Genomic DNA, 21,481 nt, shown 5'->3' on the forward strand with positions numbered 1-21,481 from the left:
AGCTTTACCCAGCATGCAGCACGCCCACAGGCACCAGCCTTACCCAGAATGCACCATGCCCACAGGCACCAGCTTTACCCAGCAATTACCCTGCCTATAGGCACCCATAATCAGGCGAGGGGTTGGGGGCTCCTTGGTGGCACTGCTCACCCACCTCGTGTTCTTTTTTGAGCATCTCCATGGCCTCCTGGAAGCGCTTTTCCTTTTCCTCGGTCTCAGCGATGGTGGCTTGGTTTTGTTCCTCATAGGCCATGGCAACCACGGCCAGGATCAGGTTCACCAGGTAGAAGGAGCCCAGAAAGATGACAAGCATGAAGAAGATCATGTAGATCTTCCCTGCGGACCTGAGGGTCTGCGGGATCAAAGGGGCAGGTGTCACCCTCGCTGGGGCCCCTTCTGGGTTATGACATTTCCAAGTCACCTAGTCTAGTTGTGCCAGGGGTGCAAACGCCCACAGCCTAGGGAGGAGGGTAGAGCATGTCCCATCTAAAGAGAGAGACATGTGTGACCTGCAGAGGAGAATGACCTGCACACAGCAGGGCTGCATCCCACCCAAGGAGGGAGGCAGAATGTCACACTCGGGGGATGCTGTGCCCACAAGGGAGACTACTCCATTCTACAGAGAGGAAGTGTCCCCCTCACAGAGCAGAGAGCATCCTATATAAAGGGACTGGTACTTCCTCACCAGCAAAAAGAAAGGTTCTTTGCTTGATGATCCCTTCTCCCTCAGAAGCAAGGGTCCTTGTCCCCTGTCCCCTCCAAAGCTGTCACCAGTGGGGAGGCTGCTGGGGCCACATCTGGCTAGTCACTTGTGTAGCCTGGACCCTGAGCCCATACCTCCTGTCCCTCTGGGCACACACGCACCTGCTGATAGAGGCGCTCCCAGCAGTCCTGCGTCATCAGGCGGAAGAGTGCAAGAAAGGCCCAGGCAAAGGAATCGAAGCTGGTGTAGCCATGGTCAGGGTTCTCGCCTGCCTTTAGGCACCGGTAGCCCTTGGGACATGTCCTGCAGCCACACACAGAGGCTTTGTTCCATGCAGTCAGGGGTCTGCTGCCCTTGAGACCCTTGCTGGGCCAGACTTCTCTCTCCCCGGGCAACCCAGTGTATGCCCCACCACTCTGCGCAACTGAGCTATAAAACCTAGTGCCACACTGCTGGGCCCTGCCTCTGTGACTTTGTTTGTGCTGTGCCTCCCACTGGGACACTATCTTCCTCTTTACTCTACCTATCTGTACTCTGCCGGGCCTAAATCAAACTCCCTTCTGCCCATACGACACTCCATCCTCAGCTGCTATCAAGTTGCCTCTCCCCACAGAGAGGAAGCACCAGGCCTGGCTCACGTCTCTTCCTCTGCCTGTCTACCCCATGAGGAGCTGCGTACAGCACGGCACAGGGGAGAGCAGGGTTGGGGAGAGAAGTGAGCCTTGGCCGAGTTGAACAGGACGAGCCCAGGGCAAAGGCAGGGCCCTGGGGCTGAGAAATGATTCTGGAGGGGATGGGCTAGGGCTTGGCCATGTCAGGAGCCCATTTGTGCAGCGGTGCACACAGGCACTGGTTTAGGGAGGTGATCCATGTTCACAGAGCTGGAGGTGACAGCCTCTCTCCCAAAGAGGAAATGCTGGTCTGGGGTCACATGTGTGTGTGCGTGTGTGTGAGACACACACACACACACACACACACACACACACACACACACACGAGGGACTTAGCAAGCAGATGGATACAGCCAAGGGACCTCTGTGTCTTGCTAATGCCCCAAGATCCTCCAGACAATCTCTTTGGTGACAGGAAGGAGGCAGCACACTCAGTACTTCTCCTATGAGGTGACCCTCTGTGACCCCTTCTCAACACTGCATGGCACTGTCACACTGATCTGGACCCGGGTGTGCACAGGGCCCCGGAAGCTGCACGTTGTTACTGGGCATCTCGAGGGAAGTCCAGGCTGCTGGGGAAAGCACATTCCCTCTGAGGCACAGAGCAGCAGCGAGGGAGGGAAGACCGGAGTTGGAGGGAGCAGTTCTGGGGAGCTTCTGGAAGGGAACGAAGCTGGTGGCGGGCTGGTGGCGGGGCTGTGCAGGCATCTCAAGCTATCCCCCAGTCCCAGCCCAGCTTCAGGGCTCCGTCAGCTCTCCCCGCAGCTCTGCCCCTGGCTTCCTCCAGCAGCCATCTCCTCTGCTGGGGGCAGGGTGGGGAAGCTGGCGGGGTCCTGGCAGGGAAGGGAGACAAAAGAAGGCCTTGCTGTCCCTGGGGTCAGGGCATAAATAGAAAATACAGTCAGTTGTGCAAACACCAGGAGACTCCCCTGGCAGGACAAGGAGACCCGGGGTGGGCGGTGCCACATACCCAGCGTCAGAGCTGTTCCCACACAGTAACACGTCGGAGGTGCCGTTCTTGAGCAAGTAATTTTCTGTAAGAGAAACATCATGACGGTGAGGGCCCTCTGGCAAAAGTTCCCACCTTGCACCCAGGGCTTTGGGGAGGTGGGGACCTCACTAATGGTCTTCCTTCTTCCCGGCGCCCGCCCTGCCCCTGCCCTCTGCCTGGCCAGGCTTGAGGCAACTCCGGCTGGTCCTCTGGCCTTCCTGCTGCTCCTCTGTGGGCATCCTGCCGCCAGTGCCCCATGCTCTCAGAAGACATGGGAGGCTCTGGGCAGGGCTTCAGCTGTCCCCCCAGGAAGCTTCTACGCCCTGCCCGAAACCACTGAGGGGGCCTGCCAAGGCCAGGAGGCAAGGGCCTGCGCAGACTCCCAGCTTGGCTGCCGAGTCGCTGCGGGGCCTCGGCCAGCTCCCGCACAGCTGTGTACTCACTTCCGTCACACAAAATGGTGGAAGTGACGCCTGCCATAGTCACCATGGCAACACCGTGGTCTGTCTGGATGGGGCTGGCACTGCCCCAGACAGGACACCCCACCCTGTCCTCTTCTCTCTGTGGCTGTCATCAGTCCCGACACTCACCGCCTTCTGGCTTTGTCTTAGGCAACAGCTGTCAAAGCATGGTCCTCACACCAGCATCATCAGCATCAACTGGGAACTGCTTAGAAATGCAACTTCCCGATTGCCACCCAGAACCACTGACTCAGAAACTCCAGAGGTGGGGCCCAACAGCCTGTTTTCCAGAGCTCTCTAGGTGATTCAGGAGCACACGGAAGTCTCAGCCCCGCTGCTATAAGGCCGTTGCTGAACTACTCATTAAGTGTCTATGTTCCTTTTTCCAAAGTGGACTCTGGTGTATGGAAGAGGCCCTAACTTCAGAATGGCCCTCAGGGTCATCCTGGCCCAGGGTCCTGTGGCCTGGAATCTGGCCTTGTGCCAGCATGTGCCATGAAGCAGACCAATGGCTCTAGTCAAGAGTGGTGCTGGCCGTCAGCCTGGAGCGTGGGCGTGTGAGCCATGGAGCAGTGAAACATCGGAGGGGCTCACACACCTTGGCACAACCACTGGGCTTGCTCCAGCCCTCTTGCAGAGTTCTGGGGTACACGTATATGGAATTAGCATCCTAGCAAGGAACACTGATGTCGACCGGGAAATCTCCATGCCAGGTAGGGGGGGTTTTAGCCTGAAGCCAACTACCCCGGCTCTGTGTCCCCCCTCTTTCTTAAGCTGACACTCTGTGGCAGGCTGGTCACCTTGCCATTGCAACACTCTAGGGTCCATCCCATCTCCCAGTGCTGCAGCTGCTGTCCCCCCCATCTGCCCCTCCACCTAACTCCATCCTTCCTGCTCTTCACGCATCACCTCCCCATCCAGCCCGAGAAGTCACAAGGCAGGCCCCAGGTCTGCTCCCTGTCTGTCCTCAGTCTGAGTCTCTGGGGGATGAGGTGGTGCTTGAACAGCCCTGGAGGTCTGCCCTCTGGTGATGCCTGTGTGGGAGGCACCCCTGCCCTGCTGGTCTGGCAAAGCCCTCCCCAGCTGCAGAGCGAGTCCGCACCTGGGTCACTGAGGTAGAGGTCCAGGGATTCCCAGACCGAGCCGTCGGCCTCCACGGAGCCGTTGGTGCCATTGAGCGTGGTGAAGTCGCGGACGCACTTGTGCCTTAGGTTGCCCATGAAGAGCTGCAGGCCGATGAGGGCAAAGACGCTGAGGCAGAAGACCGTGAGGACCATCACATCAGCCAGCTTCTTCACAGACTGGATCAGGGCCCCCACGATGGTCTTCAGGCCTGGGGAAGGCAAGGACAAGCCCCAGGTCACCTGGGCACTGAGCTCTGTGCTCCACTGGTGGGGGCCAGGTCTGAGGTGAGCTGGGCTGGGGCCAGAGTGGGCAATCGGAGGTGGGACAGAATGAGGGAGGCTTCTCCTAGGCTTTAGACCCGAGCCCCGCTTTCCTCGGCAGCTGAGATTGTGTCCTGACATCCCTGGGCAGGAGTCCAGGCTGGCCTTGTATTTTCAGAGGGCCCCTGCTCCTCCTTGCTCTCCACCAGCCAAATACATGGCAGGGATGTAGAAAGTGCTGCTTCCTTGAGAAAACACACACTCAGAGCATGCCCCCCTCTGGCTGGTCTCAAGGTATGCCAGGCCTACTGCTTTGAATGTCGTCCATGGAAAAGGGGATGGAGGCAACGAAGGGGCCTCAGCCTCAATCCTGAGCTGGGAGAAACAGAGCCATCCATGCTAGGGGGTCCTCCTGTCCCACTGCGGGGGCCGGCTCTCTTTGGTGCCCAGGGAATATCGCTTGTTTGGAGGAAATTAGGGGCGCACGGTCTGGCTGGGTAGGGGGTGGGGGCTGTGGTCAGGTGTGTGCTGGGGGCTGTGGGTGATGTCTCAGGGGCCTGCGCTGGCTCAGGTCTGCCTTTAGGGAAGGTTCAGGAGCAGGGCTGACCTGCGTTGCATCTTCCCACTTGCCCTGTCCCTCTAGGACCGTCCCCGCCCCATCCATCGCATTCCCCACAGCCGAGAGGCTGTGACCTGTTAGGTGCGCAGCCCAGCTCCCTGCAGAAGCCAGCACCACACAGCGAATGACAGAAAAGCACATGTAGACACCAGTCTGGCTCTAAGCGACTCTCCTAGGACAAGTGCAAGCAGAGCATGGGGAATGAGGGGCTCCTCTGCGAGCGGCACGGCCTTGCCCCTCATGTCCCTGTCCAAGCGGCCAGATCTCAGGTTAAGCTCCATCCATCCACTGTCCAGCCGGTTAATGTGTTAGGAGCACCTGTGGCTTCTGTGCCTGCTGCTGGGCCTGTGACGCACAGGCAAGGAGGCCACAGTGGGCAAACACAAGATGGGGAGAGGATGACCTCCCCATGGTGCCACTGACGCTGCTGCCCGCCCAGGGCTCAGAGGCACTCAGCCTTCCTTGTGGAAATCGTCCTGGCAGATGTTGGCAACTGCCTGGGCAGTGGGGGTCTGGGCCCACGGCCGTGGTGGTGGTGGGATTCGCAGCTCTTCATGGCCCAGAGCTCCTCATCTGCAGCAGAGCTTCCTGTACCCTTTGGTGGGTTTACTGGGCCTGGAGACCTGCATGTCTCCAGGGGAACAAAGTGAGGATGATGGACAGCAGCTCGAATACCCAGACTGGTCTCTGCCTCAGCTGTTAGGCTAAAGTCTCTTTGGGCTGAAATATCCCGTTCAAGGCCAACAAAGCACCCCCGACCTGCTTTGTGGAGACACTGGCCAAGGGTAACTCACCCCTTTGAACATTTCTCATACTGATGATATGAGAAATCATCACTTCACTTCTCCAACGAAACTGCAGGATTCTTTCAGAAACGACCCAGGAAGGCATGGGCCCCAGGAGACTGACTGGGAAATCCTCCTGCCACTGAATTAACAGGCTGGGTGGAAGAGCCCTCGGAAACCACCAACTCTGATTTCACTCTCACTTTATGGAAAAGAGACTGAGTCTAGAGAGAACTAGGGCTATTTAAGACTCAGCTCAGAGGATACCTCCTCCCGAGAGCCTTCCATAATGCTGACCATGGCATTTTTCGAATGGCCACTTTCAGAGCCTGCTGTCTCACCAGGTTGCTGGCAGCTCTGAAGAGATCCCATGGAGCTAGGCTGAGACTGGCGGGCTTCTCCTTTTCCCCAGGACTGAGAAATATTTCCCTTTGTAAATCTTTGTTATAAAACACACCAGGAACATGCCTTGAGTCCTGTGGTCAGTGTGTTTGTCTACTGTGGTGGGGTGTGTGCCTGTGAGGCTGTCCCGGGCCCTAGAGGACAGAGCGCGTGGGCTCTGAGTCTATGTATGCCTTGGCAGTGATGTCTGTCTCCAGGCAGGTGGCTCCATGGGAGACAGTGGGGAGACTGCCCCCTTGCTACGGGCCCTTAGCAGGGGTCTGGGCCACTTGTGGGAGCCCCAGGGGAGATGTGGCCCTTATGAACATACGATAGTGGGTTGAGAGGCCAGAAAGCTCAGCGTGAACACGGTATAAACGGGGGCTCCTCTGACAAGATAACTAGCCCTACAAGGGGGAGTCCGGATTCCTTATGGGAGCCCTGACTCCTTGGGGGAGATAACAGCTCAAAGCAGGCCACAGGCCTGGAAGCCACAAGGTTCCACATCAGGAGTGATGTAGCCATCTGGTTCAACCGATCCTCCCTTCTGCTCTCACACCTCCCCAGAATGACAGCCTGCGGCTTATCTCCAGCTGCCTTCTTCTTTTTTTTTTTTTTTTTTTTTTTGAGACAGAGTCTTCCCAGCCTGAAGTATAGTGGTGTGATCTTGGGTCACTGCAACCGCCACCTCCCGGCTGAAACAATTCTCCTGCCTCAGCCTCCCGAGTAGCTGGGATTACAGGAGTGTGCCACCACGCCCAACTAATTTTTATATTTTTAGTAGAGACAGGGTTTCACCATGTTGGCCAGGCTGGTCTTGAACTCCTGACCTCAGGTGATCTGCCTGCCTCGGCCTCCTAAAGTGCTAGGATTACAAGCGTGAGCCACCACGCCCGGCCAAGCTGCCTTCTTAAAAGAAGCAACTTCCCCAGTTCTAAGTGTGGCTGCCTTCAGAAAAGAATCCTGGCAGGAACTTCTGGGTACTGCTCCTCCAGAGGAAGTTCCTCCAAACAGGAGGAGCTTTGAGTCTGGGGAGGGGGAATTCAAACTTAGGATAGGAACGTCTCCCAGGTGGAACTCAGCTTCAGCACGGGCACATCACACAACCAGGGTCAGAAATCACAGTCTTTTCAGAGTTTTCCTGGATGGACGAACGGAACAGTTTCTAGAGAGGCCACCTGGGCTTAGGAGACTTCCCAGGCGCAATTGCCAACATCTGCCAAGGAGAATTTCTTCCTGAGGTTACCATGCGTGGTTTGCTAAACCTCTACTGCACACCAAGGCCCGATGGCGCCTGTCCACAGAGTACGCTTTGCTTCACAAACAGGGCTGGGGCCCTGGCCCTGCTCATCCCACCAGACAGGGCACAAGGCAGGCCGAGGCCTTCAGTCATCAAAGACTGCCGGAGTTTTCCTTTTACATTTCGGGTGTGTATGGGGGTGCCCTCACACATATTTCTTTTGGCTTCCTCATCAGAAGCTGACATTTCGGGCTGAAGCGATTCATGTAAAATCTTTTAGCTATTCAAATAGCTGAGTGTGGTTTGGAAAAGCAGTCTACTATCTTGGAAAACATTTGGGTTCAATGTAGGCCCCACCGTGGGGTGCTCTATGCCCCCTGGTGTCTGTGAGAGTGGGCTTTGCTGGGGTGGGCAGCCTGAAGCCCATTCTGAGGTGCCAGGGGGACAGGCAGGTCCACTGCCAATAGCGCCTGCCACCTGAGCCCTGGGAAAGGTATTCTGGTGACAGGCACAGTCGAAAGGCCTTCTGGAGGGTTGCCTTGGCTCCCAGGAGGCTGGGAAGGCCCAGGCATATCCCTCCAGCCTTGGCGTTTAACCCGATTTTCACCTGAAATGACTGATATAGTTTTCAGGGCCCGGAGGACTCGGAAGGTGCGTAAGGCTGAGACATTGCCCAGGTCCACAAATTCAGTTGTGTATCTGCAACAAGGGAAATTCACACACGAGACAACGACAACACGCCAATACAAGACACACAGTCAGAGGAGGAGAGGGGTGGGGAAGACAGAGAGAGAGTCACTTGTAGCTGAGATCTGAGAGGCAAACCTGGGCATCTTACCTGGGATAACTGAAATAGTTTTTAGAGCTCTCAGGACTCTGAAAGTTCGAAGAGCCGACAAATTGCCTAGTTTTATATTTTCTGATACATACCTGCAGAATCAAACCACAGTTATTGGGAATTACAAAGCAGAACCTCCACCTGCCCTCCCCGACCAGCCCTCTCCCTTGGCCCCCTCCCACCAAGGAGGGGTGGGGGAGTGTTGTGGATAGCCCAGGGCCTCCCTCAGGTTTTCTTCTGGATTTCAACCCTCCTAACACAGGATTTCAGCTTGAGTGCCACACAGCAAGGATGTCCACACAGCAAGCTTCCAGGTGGCTCTCTTGGTGACAGTGCCATGGAAAACCGGTGCTAGGAGGCAGCCACTCTGCCACTGTCTCCATACCACTGAAGCCCGTGACACGAAGCCACATGTGGTGTCTGCGGCGGGGAACACATCAGAGTGAAAGGGAAGCGTGTGTTCCGGGAGGTTCAGGTCAGCTGATACAGGAAGCAAGTGCGTTTCTGCACCTAGTTTTGGTCCACATCTTCTGTGGTCTGTGATCAGCTTGTGCCAGGCTCAGAAGTCCTTGAAGTCCTGAGGCGGAGGTAGCCTGAATACTCATTGAAAAAAACCAGAGTTCCCAAGACAGAGGCACTGGAAGATGGGAAGACAGGTTGCCTGAATATCTGTTCTTCAACTACTCACGGGCAAGGAGCAACCCAAGAAGAGACAGGGACAGGATGAAGAGCCCCAGGGCGGTAGAGCACCTCCCACACAAGTCCACCGGCCCCAGACCCTTGGTATCTTCAAGGGATGGCCCTGGGTCTCCACTGGAGGAGCAGCCTTCAGAGGCGAGATGCCCTCCCTGGGGTCTGTGCTTCTTGGGTCTGAGTGAGGCTCAGCAGGGCGAGTGGCTGTGGGTCCCCTCCTGGAACTCAGACGGTTGCCGATCTGTGGCCTCCACAGGGACGGGAGGAAGAAGGTGGTCTCTGGGGGTCAGGGATCTGCGCCAGCAGAGCATGCTGACATGCAGTAGATGGGCCACATGACCATGAGGACCATGGCCGGTGTGTGACCAAGGTCATCGGAACAGTGGCAAGTAACTTGTGACATTTAATCAAAGGCTTTGCATCCAGGGTGTCTGACATTTAACCGAAGGTGTCTGGTGTTTAGCAAAGGACACTGGACTCTGCATGTCTGATGTTTAACCAAGTGCGCCTGACGCAGGTGTCTGAGTGATGTCAGACACAGGACGTCAGCCCCGTGGCTCTGGGAGAGTGTGAGGGTGGGCTGGCACTGCCACTAGACTCCCTCTGCTGGGTGATCTGGACCTCCAGGCCCTTCCTGTTTGTTCCCAGCTTTCCAGTTCCCCGTCAGGCTTTGGATACCTACAGGAAAGAACTTGGCCAGCTGAGTAAGGGGCTTGGTGCCCTGAGGTCCGCAGGTCTGGCTGTAATTGACACTGGGCTGGCACCAGCTTTTTCTATATCCACTGGAGGAGCCCCTCCATCTTCACCTGGCCCTATGCACCACGCTGATCTCTCCTTACAAAGCCCTACACAGATGGGGCGTCGGCAGACACATTGCCAGAGCTTGCTTTCCTCTGGCGACACCAGACCCTTTCTGTGGTATGGTTTCCATTCTGTCGCCTGCATGGACTTCAGCATGCCCATCTTTCTCCAGTGTGGCAGTCAGATGCAGTCCCATCATGTGCTGGGGAGCAGAAGTCACTGTGCTTGTTCTGGTCCATATACACCTGTTAATTTGATCCAAGGTCCCTCTCAACTTCTGAGAGCTATTCCGTTCTCCACGATAGCTCAGACCCTCAGGCCTCCGTCCCACATTCTTCTCTCGGTCTCTATCCAGACATGGTGCTGCCACAGGACTTTCTGGCTGGGCCCGGGATATTGCTGACGTGACCATCCCATGGAAACCAGGGCTCTGGCCAGAGGCGCTGGGCCCCTTTTCCGGCTGCTAGTCTACTGAGTGTGGCCGGGGAAGGCAGCTCCCCTTGCCCAGGATACTGGTTTCAAGGCTGTCTCTTCTAGTTTCAGGGAGTGAGTGGAATAGTGTGCAGGTCTGAGAGGGAACCAACTGTCCTTGCTTCCCTCCTGTCCCTTACAGACCCAGTCTGTCCCCTGGTGTCTCCACTGAAAACTCTGCCTGTCTCTAGCTTAGATTCTGCCTGTCTTTTCCCATCCCAGGGTGGAAGCTGCCCCCAGCACAGTGTCCCCAGCACAGACAGTGCTTGGCCTCCATTCATTGTCTGCCTTCTAGGCAGCTGGTGTCCTAAGGTGACAAGGACAGCTTAATGACAGAATAAGGGAGGACCATATCTGTGCTCCTGGCAGGCTTGCAAAGCCAGCTGAGTGGCTGGAAATAGGAGTGCAGCTGGTGGCCGTGTGTCTGTCTGGGAGAGCAATCATAAGTTAGAGGAAGTCTTAAAAGAGGACTTATAGGGTAAGGATGTTGAATGTCCGGGACCATGTTGGTGACATGGGGGGCTGCTGTCCTCTTTTATTCTGCCCAGATCCCCACCGAGGCCACTTTTGGGTCCTCTGAGTGTGGCAGGGCAGGAGGAATGCCTGGTATGACACAGGGCCAGTTGTGGAGGTGGCAAATGTGTGGTCGCGTGAGGGGATGGAGCTTTGCCCCTCTCAGGCTGGCAAAACCCTCCTCCAAGCCAGTCTTCCCCTTTTGTGACGACTATGCTGCTAGCCAGGGGCAGACAGCTGGAACGGGACTGCTGGCCCTGGCACAGAAAGAGCCAAGGGTGGTGGGTGAGCATCCTATCCCATCACCAGCCCCAGCGCAGGGAAGCCTTCTTCCTGCCCCGCCCTCATCTTGAGATGGTGAAGCCCACGCCGTTAGTGACTATGGGAATTGCCACCCTCCTCTCTGCCCTCCCTCCCTTCCCCTCCAGGTTTGGTTTCCATAACAACTCAGAGGTTGGAGGCTGTGCTAACTAGCAGGTAACACCCTTCTGTGAGTAGGGCCACAGGAAGAGCTCTGCCTGGGGGGGTTGAGAGCCGAGCCTGGCAGGCTTCCCAGCACCCTGCCCCAGACGCTCTCACAGCCTCTAGATCAGTGGGGTGGAGGATCGCCCCACAGAAACATCAGACTTGGGGGTGCCTCTCCCATCCATCTCATGGTCAGAGTCTCAGCATTGCTGCTGATTCAGCCTATAACTTTGGGCAGGTGCCAGGTTCTCTGTGAGCCTCACTTTCTCCACCTGTGTAATGGAGGCCAGAGAGAGAATTTCACTGAGCGGAATGTTTCCCTTCACTCACGTCTCCTTTGATCAACCTAGAGTCCCTTGTTACTGAACCACTGCATCTCTAAGAGAATGCATTTTAAATGCAGTAATTAACTGGTTTTCATAAGGCAGAATCCCCATCAATTGAAGCTGCCAGGCCAGGCCAGCCAAGGGCCCACAGCTGATGTGCCAATAGGTCACACAGCCCTATGGGAAGTGGATGTGCCATTTCTGTGAGATGCTTGGAAATGCGGAGAGTGTCTGAGCTTCTGAGGCCATGTTCTGCCTTGTCAGCCCCAGCGCTGGTACACAGTGAAGGCACGCAGGTTTTGGTGAGGAAGGCACACCTGCTTTGTGACTCTCAGTGGAAGAAGCATTTTGGGAATGAAACCAGGATTCTCCCAGGAGTCGGGCAAGGAGGACTTGCTAAGGGCCTGAGGTCACTCAGGATTCTCCCAGATACAGAGCCTGAGCCACAGCTTGCCCCAAAGCAAGCTGGGGGTCCGTCTATGGTGGCAGGTTGCTCAGGTTCCAGGTTGGGGAGCTAGGAAAGGCTCAGGCAGATGCTGTATCCTCTCCTGCCTGAAACCTCCTTCCTTCCTGTGACACCCAGCCTCAGGACCCTGTGGATTACTGCTTCCCAGCCACAGGGCACCCCAGGGCCCAGCCTGGCAAACCTACTCCATTCCCAAGTCAGTGCAACCTCCCCGGCTCTGACATGAAAAGTTCTCCCTCTCTTTGAAACCTCAGACATGTCTCCCCACTCTGTTCTCAGCTGATCATCAAGCTTCTTATTTCACTGAGAAAATAGAAGCAATCAGAAGAGAAATTCCTTTTTCTTTCATCATCAACTCTATCAATCCACCTCCATCTCCACCTGAAACTCTGCCTTCCCCGCTCTTCAGGTCGATGCTCCCCCTTGGTGCTGGATTCCCACCCTCTTGGGCCAGCTTGAGGGCTTGGTTCCTGCAATCCCCTTGCTCATCTACATCATCTGGCATCCCCTCTCTAATGGATCACTTCCACCTGCCTGCAAAGACACCCCCTTCTTTAAAAGTCCTCCCTTGATTGACCCACATTCCTTTCCAATCACCACACCATCTTCAGTCCCATTTTACAGCAAGCCCCACAAAACAGATGTCTCTACTTCCCACACGCCCTCTCCTCCCACTCTCTCTTGAATCCTCCTTAACCAGGTGCACCCCTCTTGTCAAGGGCACCAGTGACCTTCCCACTGCCAAATCCTACAGTCCATTCTTAGTTGCCGCCTTCCCCAGCCTCCCGGTGGCGGGTTTCCGGCAGATCACATTCCTTCCCGGACACCTCTCTCTCCTGACTCGCCTCCATGGTCCAGTCTTTGCTCCTGGCCTCCCGATGTCAGAGCGCCCCACAGTGTATTCAGGTTACACGCCACACTCTTGCCTAGGTGATCTCATCTGGTCTCCTGGCTTTAAATAACACCTGTATCCCCATGGCTTCTAAAATGTACACCTCCATGCTGGACCTCTTCCTTGAACCCTAGACCGGAATATTCAGTTGCCTACTCAGTATCCCACCTTGGGTGCCTCCAACTGTCATACATCCCACTCTGGACTTCTGCTTTCCTCCTGCTTCAGCCAGTGCCGCTCTTTCCAATTTTCCATTTCAACCAATGGGAACACCGTCTATCCAGAATCTGCTCAAACCAAAACCCCCTGGGGGGCCTCCCATCAGCCCTACCTGCAAAATACAGCCCCAGAATCTGACCACATGCTCCCCTTCTCCACGTGGTCCTTGGCTCCAGTCACTACCTTCTCTCCTGGCTGCCAAGAGATCCTCCTAACGACTCTGCCCGCCTCCGCCTGCCCCTTCTCCAGTCTGTGGTCCACACCACAGCCAGGGGAGTCTCTACAGAATGCAAAGCAGCTCCCGGTTCGGCCTGTTCTTACACCCCAGGACTCCCATCACACCTGGCTTTTACCACCACCTGTCCTCCATTCCACTACTCTGTAACTTCATCCCCTGCCACTCTTCCCTTGCTCGCTCAGTGCCACCGAGGCCTAAGTCCATACTGGATTTGGGGCAAGTATGTGGTACTGTCTCTTGGAGCCAGTTTTCCCACTTGTAAAACGGTGGGCGAGAGTTGGCTCACAGATAGTATACCCAGAAACAGAGATTCTGCCGCATTTTCCCACTGCCAGGTTCACCGCCTAGCTTGAAAGCACCCCATTCACCAGGATTCAGGGTTCAGGGTTCAGGGTTCAGCTTCCCTCTTTGCCCTCTCTCCCCCACAGCATGGCGGAGCTCAGGGCTGCTCACGTCGGGGCTAAAGACTGTCTTCAGTAGGTAGATTCGGGGATACAGGCACCCTAGAAAGTGGGAGCTGAATTGAGCTTCTGACACCACAGCACCCAACATGTCCTTTCACATGTTGGGAAACAGGGTTTGCAAGGGCAGGGGACCTAAGCCTCACCAGCTCTGCTCCCTGCTGAGGTGCAGTGCTCAGCCCTGCACACACTAGGTCCTCTGACTTCAGAAAGGCCTTTTTTAATTTTTTCTTTTCTTGAGACAGTCTTGCTCTGCTGTCCAGGCTGGAGCGCAGGGATGTGATCACAGCTCACGGCAGCCTTGACTTCATGGGCTCAAGTGATCCTCTCGCTTCAGCCTCCCAAGTAGCTGAGACTGCAGGTGTGTGCCACCATGCCCAGCTCATTTTTGTGTTTTTCATAGACATGGGGTCTCCGTATGTTGCCCAGGCCGGTCTTGAACTCTTGAGCTCAAGGATTCTGCCCACCTTGGCCTCCCAAATTGCTGGGATTACAGGACAGACCCCTCAGCGAGTTTCTCCTTGCAAAGAGGCGGGGCCTCAGCCTGGGCTGCAGCAGGCCTGGGGCCACGTTCACCTCCTGGCAGGCTCCCTGTGTCCTTGGTATCAGTTTTCTCACCCATAAAATGGGCTAGGCCATCCCCATGTAGCCTACGTCTCTGGCTGGTGTGAGGATCCACTGTATTGTCAGTGGCCGGGTGCTTTAAAACGTGCCAAACATTCAGCCTGTGGACGGAGCGAGCCGATGTGCTGGTGCGCCTGGGTGGGTTTCTGGGGATGCTTAGTCACTGCTCCAGGCTCTTTCTCTTTACTGCAATTTCATTCTTAATCATCTTGGAATCCAGGTCACCATTCACAGTGGGCCAGGGGTAGAAATACTGGTTTCTCTTGGTGGAAAGGGCAGAGGATACGAAACCGGAATCTTAATGATGTCCCTGGAGCCCAGGGCTGCCGTGGAGCCCCAGGTGAGCCAGCGGGCCTGACCACCAAGGCCTGCCTGAGCCGTCTCCGCCCACCAGGACAAGCTGAGGGCCTCCGCTCTGCCTTCCTCCAGCCTGTGTGCATGTGGACTGCAGGGAGGCAGCCAGAAAGAGGGGTGGTCCGGGGCCTGGGGTGGTGCACACCCCATCCCATGTGGCCTGCACGGCACAGCACAGCACAGCAAATTAGATACTTACGCCATGATAATCACGCTGAAGTCCAGCCAGTTCCATGGGTCCCGAAGGAAGGTGAACGCATGCAGGCAGAAGCCTCGAGCCAGGATCTTTACCAGAGACTCAAAGGTGTAAATGGCGGTGAAGGTGTACCTGGGCGGGAGAGGCCAGTGGAGTTTCTCAGGGAGGCCCAAGCAGGCCAGGTTCTGCAGGTTCCCTACATGGTGTGAGCCCACACAGCTCCCTTCTACAGGGGCCACCAAGCGACGCTGTCTGCAATGCCCCCATGGCTGAGCTGGAGTTGGGGGAAGGAGCTTTGCTATAAACATCTGGCTAACGAATACATCGTCTAATCTGTTAATTCCATATTATTGAGTAACTGCCATGTGTCCAACTGAACTCTGTTTTCTCTCTCAGTTGTCTTGGTGGAATAAAACCCCGTCCCATCCTTCCCCCAGCCCTGGGGGGCCGTGTGCATAACTGGCACACAGTGGCCACAGGGTTTGTGCTACAGGACAGCATACACGGACCCTCACCCGTTCATGGGGCCTCAGCAGCTAGCAATGGGCCCAGTCAATCCTCAGCTGCTTACAGGGGAGGTAGGTCCAGCTGTCCACCCTGGGTTGGAAGGGGTGTTGATGTTCTAATGCTTGGGGCTGGTGGGAGTGGGGGTGCAGTTCTCTCTGCCTGGGGCAGCCTAAGGAACCCACAATGCCTGCATGCTGGGACTGGGGCCTCCAGGGCTGGAGTGGGAGAGGACCGCATCCCAGGACTCGGAGCAGCTGCGTGTGCCAGCCGAGAGAGCTATTGGGCCCTGTGTGAACGTGGAGAACGACCAGACAGGCTGCTTTGGGAAGAGAGGCTGCCCCAACATGCTGCTGGCCTCCTCAAAACAGCAGCCAAATGCAGTCAGCGCGTGTCAAGTCTGCTTAGAACCTCTCGGTAAGGTACTTCTATTCAAGAAGAAAAGACCAGAGGCGGTTTTCTCAAACTGTGCAAATGGTTACAGGAGGCAGGACTTGGGGGAAAAAAAAGGCAGCAGAGGGTGTTACTGAAGTGGGGAGAGCCCTGGGGCACCTCCCGGCTGCTGCCGCCCAGCTGTGTGGCTCAGGCCAGCTATTTCTCCAATCCTCAGTCTCATCTGCGGAACGGGCAACGTGGCTGCACCCACACTACTGGGTCGCCATGAGGGTTAAAGGAGATGATGCTTATTGTTCTTATGGAGAGTGCCTGGCGTGCACAAAATGCTTAATACATTCCTATTATTTCAGAACTTTCTCCAATGTCATCACTCCTCTTTAGGTGGGACAGGGAGAAACTCCCTACTTTGCCAATCTGGAAAGCTTCCTCCATAGAAGGCACAACTCAAAGCCAAAAGCTGGCAGGGCTGGGAAAGTCAAAAGAGGGTGGCAGCTGAGGCCAGGGCCTCCCCACTGCCTCGGGTAAGCCCCTGGGCCTGGACACAGCCCCTTCCGGGGCGGCCTCAGAAGCCACGGCATGGAATGGAAAGCAAGGGAGGGGCCCCATGGAGAAGATACTCACTCGACATACTTGGTCCAGGGCGGAGGGTCGTGCTGGGCCATGAACACGCAGTTGGTGAGGATGGTGCACATGATGAGCATGCTGAAGAACGTGTGTGGGGTCAAGGAAAGGCAAGCCACGCGGGTCAGCTGTGCCACCACCGCTGGGGGGGTCCTGCCCCTGGGGTCACCACTGCCAGGCCAGTGCTACCAGAGCAATGAACAGGGTCTCCAAAAAGACACATTGGGGCTGTGACCAGTCCATGCCAACCCCCCTCCGCCCAGGCTGGTCTCTGCCCCTTCCCCAGCACCTCAGCTGGCCTCTGCCCTGCTCCATGAGGCCTAGAAGGCACCAGAGACCTGAAACCACACCGCTGGTAGGGTTTCGTGTGGAGGGAAGGCAGGAAAGGTGTTTACCAGGCCTCAAAGGCTTTTAACTGCAGTCAGGTGAGGGGCCCTGTCCTCAGTCACATAGGAGAGAAATGGGCATTTACAAATTGCGTCTCAGGGGAAGGCGAGGCCAGGGTGGCAGGCTCTGAGTTCCCTCCTCCACTTCTAGGGAGCAGCCCAGGCCAGGCTTTGTCTAGGGCTTCTCTGCAGAACGCTCTGCTGCCACACAGCCACACTCGTGGCCAGGACCTGCTGCCCTGGGGAGGAGGGAGCTGCCCCGCTGGCTGCTTCCTGCGTGTGCACCTGCCCTTCAAGCTCCACCTAGAAATCCTCTCGCCGCAGGAGCCCCTCGGCGGGACCCCACCCAACTCCCCAGCAGCCTGTCCTGCCTTTCTGGTAACATGTTGCTGCCTCTGTGCCCTGGGGGCTTTGGGCACCCCTCTTTTAGTCATGGTGGCTCACTGAACAGCAATGTCCACCTGTCCTCAATGCCAGAACTGTGCCTCAGGCCTGCTTGTGAGCTCCTAGCCATGAAATGAGCTGTCCAGGCCTCCGGTGACCCCGACTCTGGCTACAAATCCTAGCTGCTGCTTCAGCCTAGACAAAGCTCTGACTGCCCTCCTCTGCCTCTGCCTCACTGCTGCAGCCTACAGAGGAAGAAGTGGGCCGACTCTGGGCCTCCTGCCAGCTGGGGCGCCCCCGGGGGCCTGGCCTACAGCAGGGACCCTGTGCTTCTCTCACAAACTGCCCCCGCAGCCCCAGAGGAGAGCCTAGGCCTTCCACACCCTATGGCTGCCCCCAAGCACACGACATCATGCCCAGCCTCAGCCCTGTATGCACAGCTGCCAAACTGGCGATGCCCACGGGCTGCCCAGGAGTTGCAAACTGAGCTCCGGGGCTGCCTCTTTCCTCCCTAGCACAACGCCGCCTCGCCTGACGGGGAGGCCAGTGCAGTCCAACCACAGACCAGGCCGGCCGCGGTGCTGACTGCCCCAGCTGGGGTCAGTGGGGAGGCCTCTCAGGAATCTAACCAGGGAGATGCCCTCCATGCCACCAGTCCTCTTCTAGGGAGTCAGGCAATCAGGAAATCAGTATCTCAAACCAGCCTCCAGTTTATAATTATCTAATTTCTCATCTGGGAGAGAGGGAATTAGGCTTTGGGAATCTCCCTTAGTTAAACGAGGGCTGAGCCAACAGGACTGCTGGGGTCCAGTGCCATAGCTCCGGGAAGCCATGATTTCTCCCTGGCCAGGAGGCATCGCTTCAGGCCCTAGGGTCCCTCCGTCAGCTTGGTATCTGCCCAGCTCTCTGCCTGTGTGAGGGTCTCCAGGCCCAGGCTTACACCCCTCTCCAGCTTTCAAGGCAGGATCAGCTAATCATCTCAGTGTAAGAACCCCTTTGCCCTTACACACACACACACACACACACACACACACACAGCCCACACCTGGGCTATGTGCCAAGGCTTTCCTCACTGGGTAGACTGTTAACAAGCCCCCCAACCAGTCTTTATTCACTCCCACGATCTACCGCTAAGCTTCTACTGAGGATCCCAGGTGACTCCTAAAATATGCAAGCAATGATGCTAAGAATGAATATTTATCAAGTCCTTCCTAGATGCCAGAATTTCCTCTCCGTGTCCATCTGCTAATTCAATTTTCTCAACAACCTCATGCGGTGGGGACTTTGTTTCCATTTTAGGTGGCGAGAAGACTGAGACACAAAGTGGTCACGTTGAAGGTCACTGTGGTAGGAGATTAATGCCCCCGGCACCCCTGAGGCAGCCATAGATGAATCCCCGAAACTGTGACTATGCTAATTTGTATGACAAAATGAGACTGGGAACATGTGATTCAATTAAGTGTCTCCCGATGGTATTATCAAAGCTCACCATAGCCTTGAACTCTTGGGCTCAAGAGATCCTCCCGCCTCAGCCTCCCGAGTAGCTAGGACTATAGATGTGCACTATCTATCCAGCTAATTTTTAATTTTTTTGTAGACACAATGTCATGCCATGTTGTTTAGGCTGGTCTCGAACTCCTGGGCTCAAGTGATCCTCCTACCTCAGCCACCCGAAGTACTGAGATTATAAGTGCCAGCCCCTGTGCCTGGCCCTAAATTAAAGATCTGGAGGCTGAGAGATCATTCTGGATTATCCAGGTAGACTTGGTATAATCACAGGCATCCTGTTTAAGTGAAAGAAGGAGACGTAGACCGTTGTGATGTGAAACTCAACTGGCCATTTCTGGCTTGACGATGAAAGTGGACCACGGGCCAAGAATCCGGTGCAGCCTCCAGAAACTGGAAAAGTCCAGGAAACACATTCTCCCCTGGAGCCTCCAAAAAGGGTGCAGCCCTGCTGACACCTTGAGTTGAGTCCAGCAAGAACCATTTTGGACCTCTGACCTCCCGCGCTGTAAGATGATAAACCTGTGTTGCTTTAAGCCACTGCATTGGTGGTGATTTGTTACAGCAGTCCTGGGAAAGTACTCCAGGGAACAAGCTGATCAGTGGCTGAACCAGCCTGCACCCCAGCTCTCCTCATCCTGGCCTCACTCCAAGGCCCTGTGCTGCACTGTCTCTGTAAGATGACATTCAAGGCCCCCGGGGCCACTCTCCTGCCTCCAGACTGGAGGGCCTGCATGAGTCATGCTGCTTCCAGCTCTCACTTGCCAAGCAGGCAAGCTATTCCATGCCTGGCCTCTGCCACCCATAGGGCAGTGTGAAAACCAAAAGAGGTAAAGAGCACCATCGAATATGGGAGACCACCATACAGGAGGGAGGAAATTATTTGTCGTTTGTAAGAGGAAATCCCACCTGAGCATGTGTGTGTGGCCGTGAGTGGGAGGCAGGGAGGCAATGGAGCCACGTTCCCAAAATGCTCTGACATGGGATGTTATGAAAAAACCAGACATACCTCTGGCTGGGCTGGGCAGGAAGGCTTCCTGGAGGAGGCATTTAGATAAGCACCAAGGCTGGCCAGGGTTGCTCCAGCAACCAGTCAGGCCAGTTGGTCATGGTGAAGCAGGGTGCGCTGAAGGCTGGGTGGTGGACTCGGTGGGGCCCAGTCCCTCCCAGCTCTAGGGGGACTACTCACAGCTCCTCTCCTGCAGGGAGCAGCAGGATGGACAGGCTGCACTGTACTACAGATAGGCTGGACCCGGACAGAGGTGAGTGAGAACTAGAACACCCAGACTCAAGGAAGAGCCAGCGCATACAGCCCTCTGAATCCCACCAGTCAGGGCCTGGGTCCCATGGTGGGCAATCTATCTATCGGGGTTTTATCTTTTCCAGACACAGCAATGGCTTAGGGTGAGGTGTAGCAAGCTCTTGTCTCTCTGCCACTTCACTGCTCAAAATCCTTGCCTGGTTCCCGTGGCCTTGAGGACAGCACTTAGACAACAGTCAGTTTTTCTGCATGTATGAGATCTCTTCCTTCCTAGACTGAGCCCCTGGTCCAGATGACTCTGACTAACACACACCCAGGACCCCATGGAGCCCAGCACGCAGCCAATGCCAGAGAGATGAGGCAACTGAGCTCCCAGCCAGGGCACACCTGTTTGCACTGCCTTGTAATTTCAGGCCAAAAATGGAGCCGGTCCCTTGTGTGGGCTGAGGCAAAGGCCAGCTCTTCAGGTCTGTGCTCCGCCGAACATCTTCAATCTTGTCATGTCACTGTCCCCAAACACCCACTCCTAGCCTTGTGATTAAAATGCCAGCAAGGACTGCTCGAGTTGTGGGGAATGCCTGACACTTGGGCTGCCTAAGTCTTCAGATCCCAGGGAGTTGAAAAAAAAAAAAAAAAAGGAAAAAAACTCCCAGAGAAAAGGGAATTAACTCTAGCCGGGGGTGGGGGGGTATTTTCATGTATTTGTGCTATTAAATCAACATGCACACATACACACGGAGACATGTGGTTTGATTGCCCATTTGAATCTGGTAGAGGAGCGTGGGAGGATTTTGTGCACAGATCCTGTACATCCAGGAAGGCAGAATGCGTCTCGGTGTGTGTGTGAGGCCTCTCTGAATGTGACTGTGGTGGAGTATGGAGTTCAGCTGGGTTCTTTTATTTAATCCCGGCAGGAACACATTCTGCAGGATTATAACAAAAATACATACGCAGAAAAAACATTCTACATGCCCGTATCTGCTTTTTCAGTAACTTCCCAGAGATACATGGCAAGTGTGGAGACCGGAACAAGGCCGAGCGGGACCAGTGCGTGCTCGCTACTGCCTGTGAGTTCCTGGGTTGCCACAAGGGAGCAGGTTTCCTCACCAGGCTGCATCCCTGCCCCCTTTTAAGTTCATCGTTGCCTCACCTGCCCTTCCCAAAGGGTGTAGCATGGAACTCTGCAAATGGAGAACTTAGTAGATGTCTGAATGAATATAAAAATTTAAGCAGAGCAAAAGTTCACCATTCAAAACATGAGAGGTGATGATGTTTAGAAATGCGTAGTGGCGGACAGTGGGCGCAGGATTTCCCTTGGGGCAATGCGAACGCTCTGGAAGCAGATGCTGAGATGGCTGCACAACCCGATGAACATGCTAAAACCACTGAACCGTGCACTTAAAAATGGTCAATTTTATGGTATATGAAGTATACCTCAAATTTAAAAAATAATTCATGGAGCGCTTGTAGATTTCTAGACCTCACACTGGCGATTCTGATCCGGAAAAAGCCAAGAATCTGCATTGTAACCAACTTCCCCAGTGAGACCAAGGTGGCCCTCAGACTGGCATTTGGGAGCAGCCGTGCTAGGATCGTGTGCACACGGGACCTTGCTAAAACACAGGTTCTG

General features: G+C 55.5%; 1 protein-coding gene across 10 annotated transcripts in view; it reads right to left on the reverse strand.

Moving 5' to 3' along the window:
- Positions 1–21,481, reverse strand: part of SCN5A (sodium voltage-gated channel alpha subunit 5) — a 100,510-nt gene that overhangs the window by 56,895 nt on the left and 22,134 nt on the right. For 5 of the 10 annotated variants that reach the window (XM_032270613.1, XM_032270654.1, XM_032270634.1 and 2 more), the window contains exons 4-10: positions 16,315–16,404; positions 14,797–14,925; positions 7,844–7,935; positions 3,929–4,159; positions 2,345–2,408; positions 865–1,006; positions 155–352 (exon numbers count right to left, since the gene is read on the reverse strand). In XM_032270613.1, coding sequence (XP_032126504.1) covers positions 155–352; positions 865–1,006; positions 2,345–2,408; positions 3,929–4,159; positions 7,844–7,935; positions 14,797–14,925; positions 16,315–16,404 — 946 coding nt within the window. Of the gene's footprint in view, positions 1–154; positions 353–864; positions 1,007–2,344; positions 2,409–3,928; positions 4,160–7,843; positions 7,936–8,074; positions 8,167–14,796; positions 14,926–16,314; positions 16,405–21,481 lie in introns of all 10 variants that reach the window. The other 5 variants (XM_032270662.1, XM_032270625.1, XM_032270645.1 and 2 more) reach the window with 2 other exon arrangements.

The sequence above is a fragment of the Sapajus apella genome, unplaced genomic scaffold (genome assembly GCF_009761245.1).
Source record: "Sapajus apella isolate SASKATOON/1434 unplaced genomic scaffold, GSC_monkey_1.0 scaffold4, whole genome shotgun sequence".
Classification (NCBI taxonomy): Eukaryota; Metazoa; Chordata; class Mammalia; order Primates; family Cebidae; genus Sapajus; species Sapajus apella.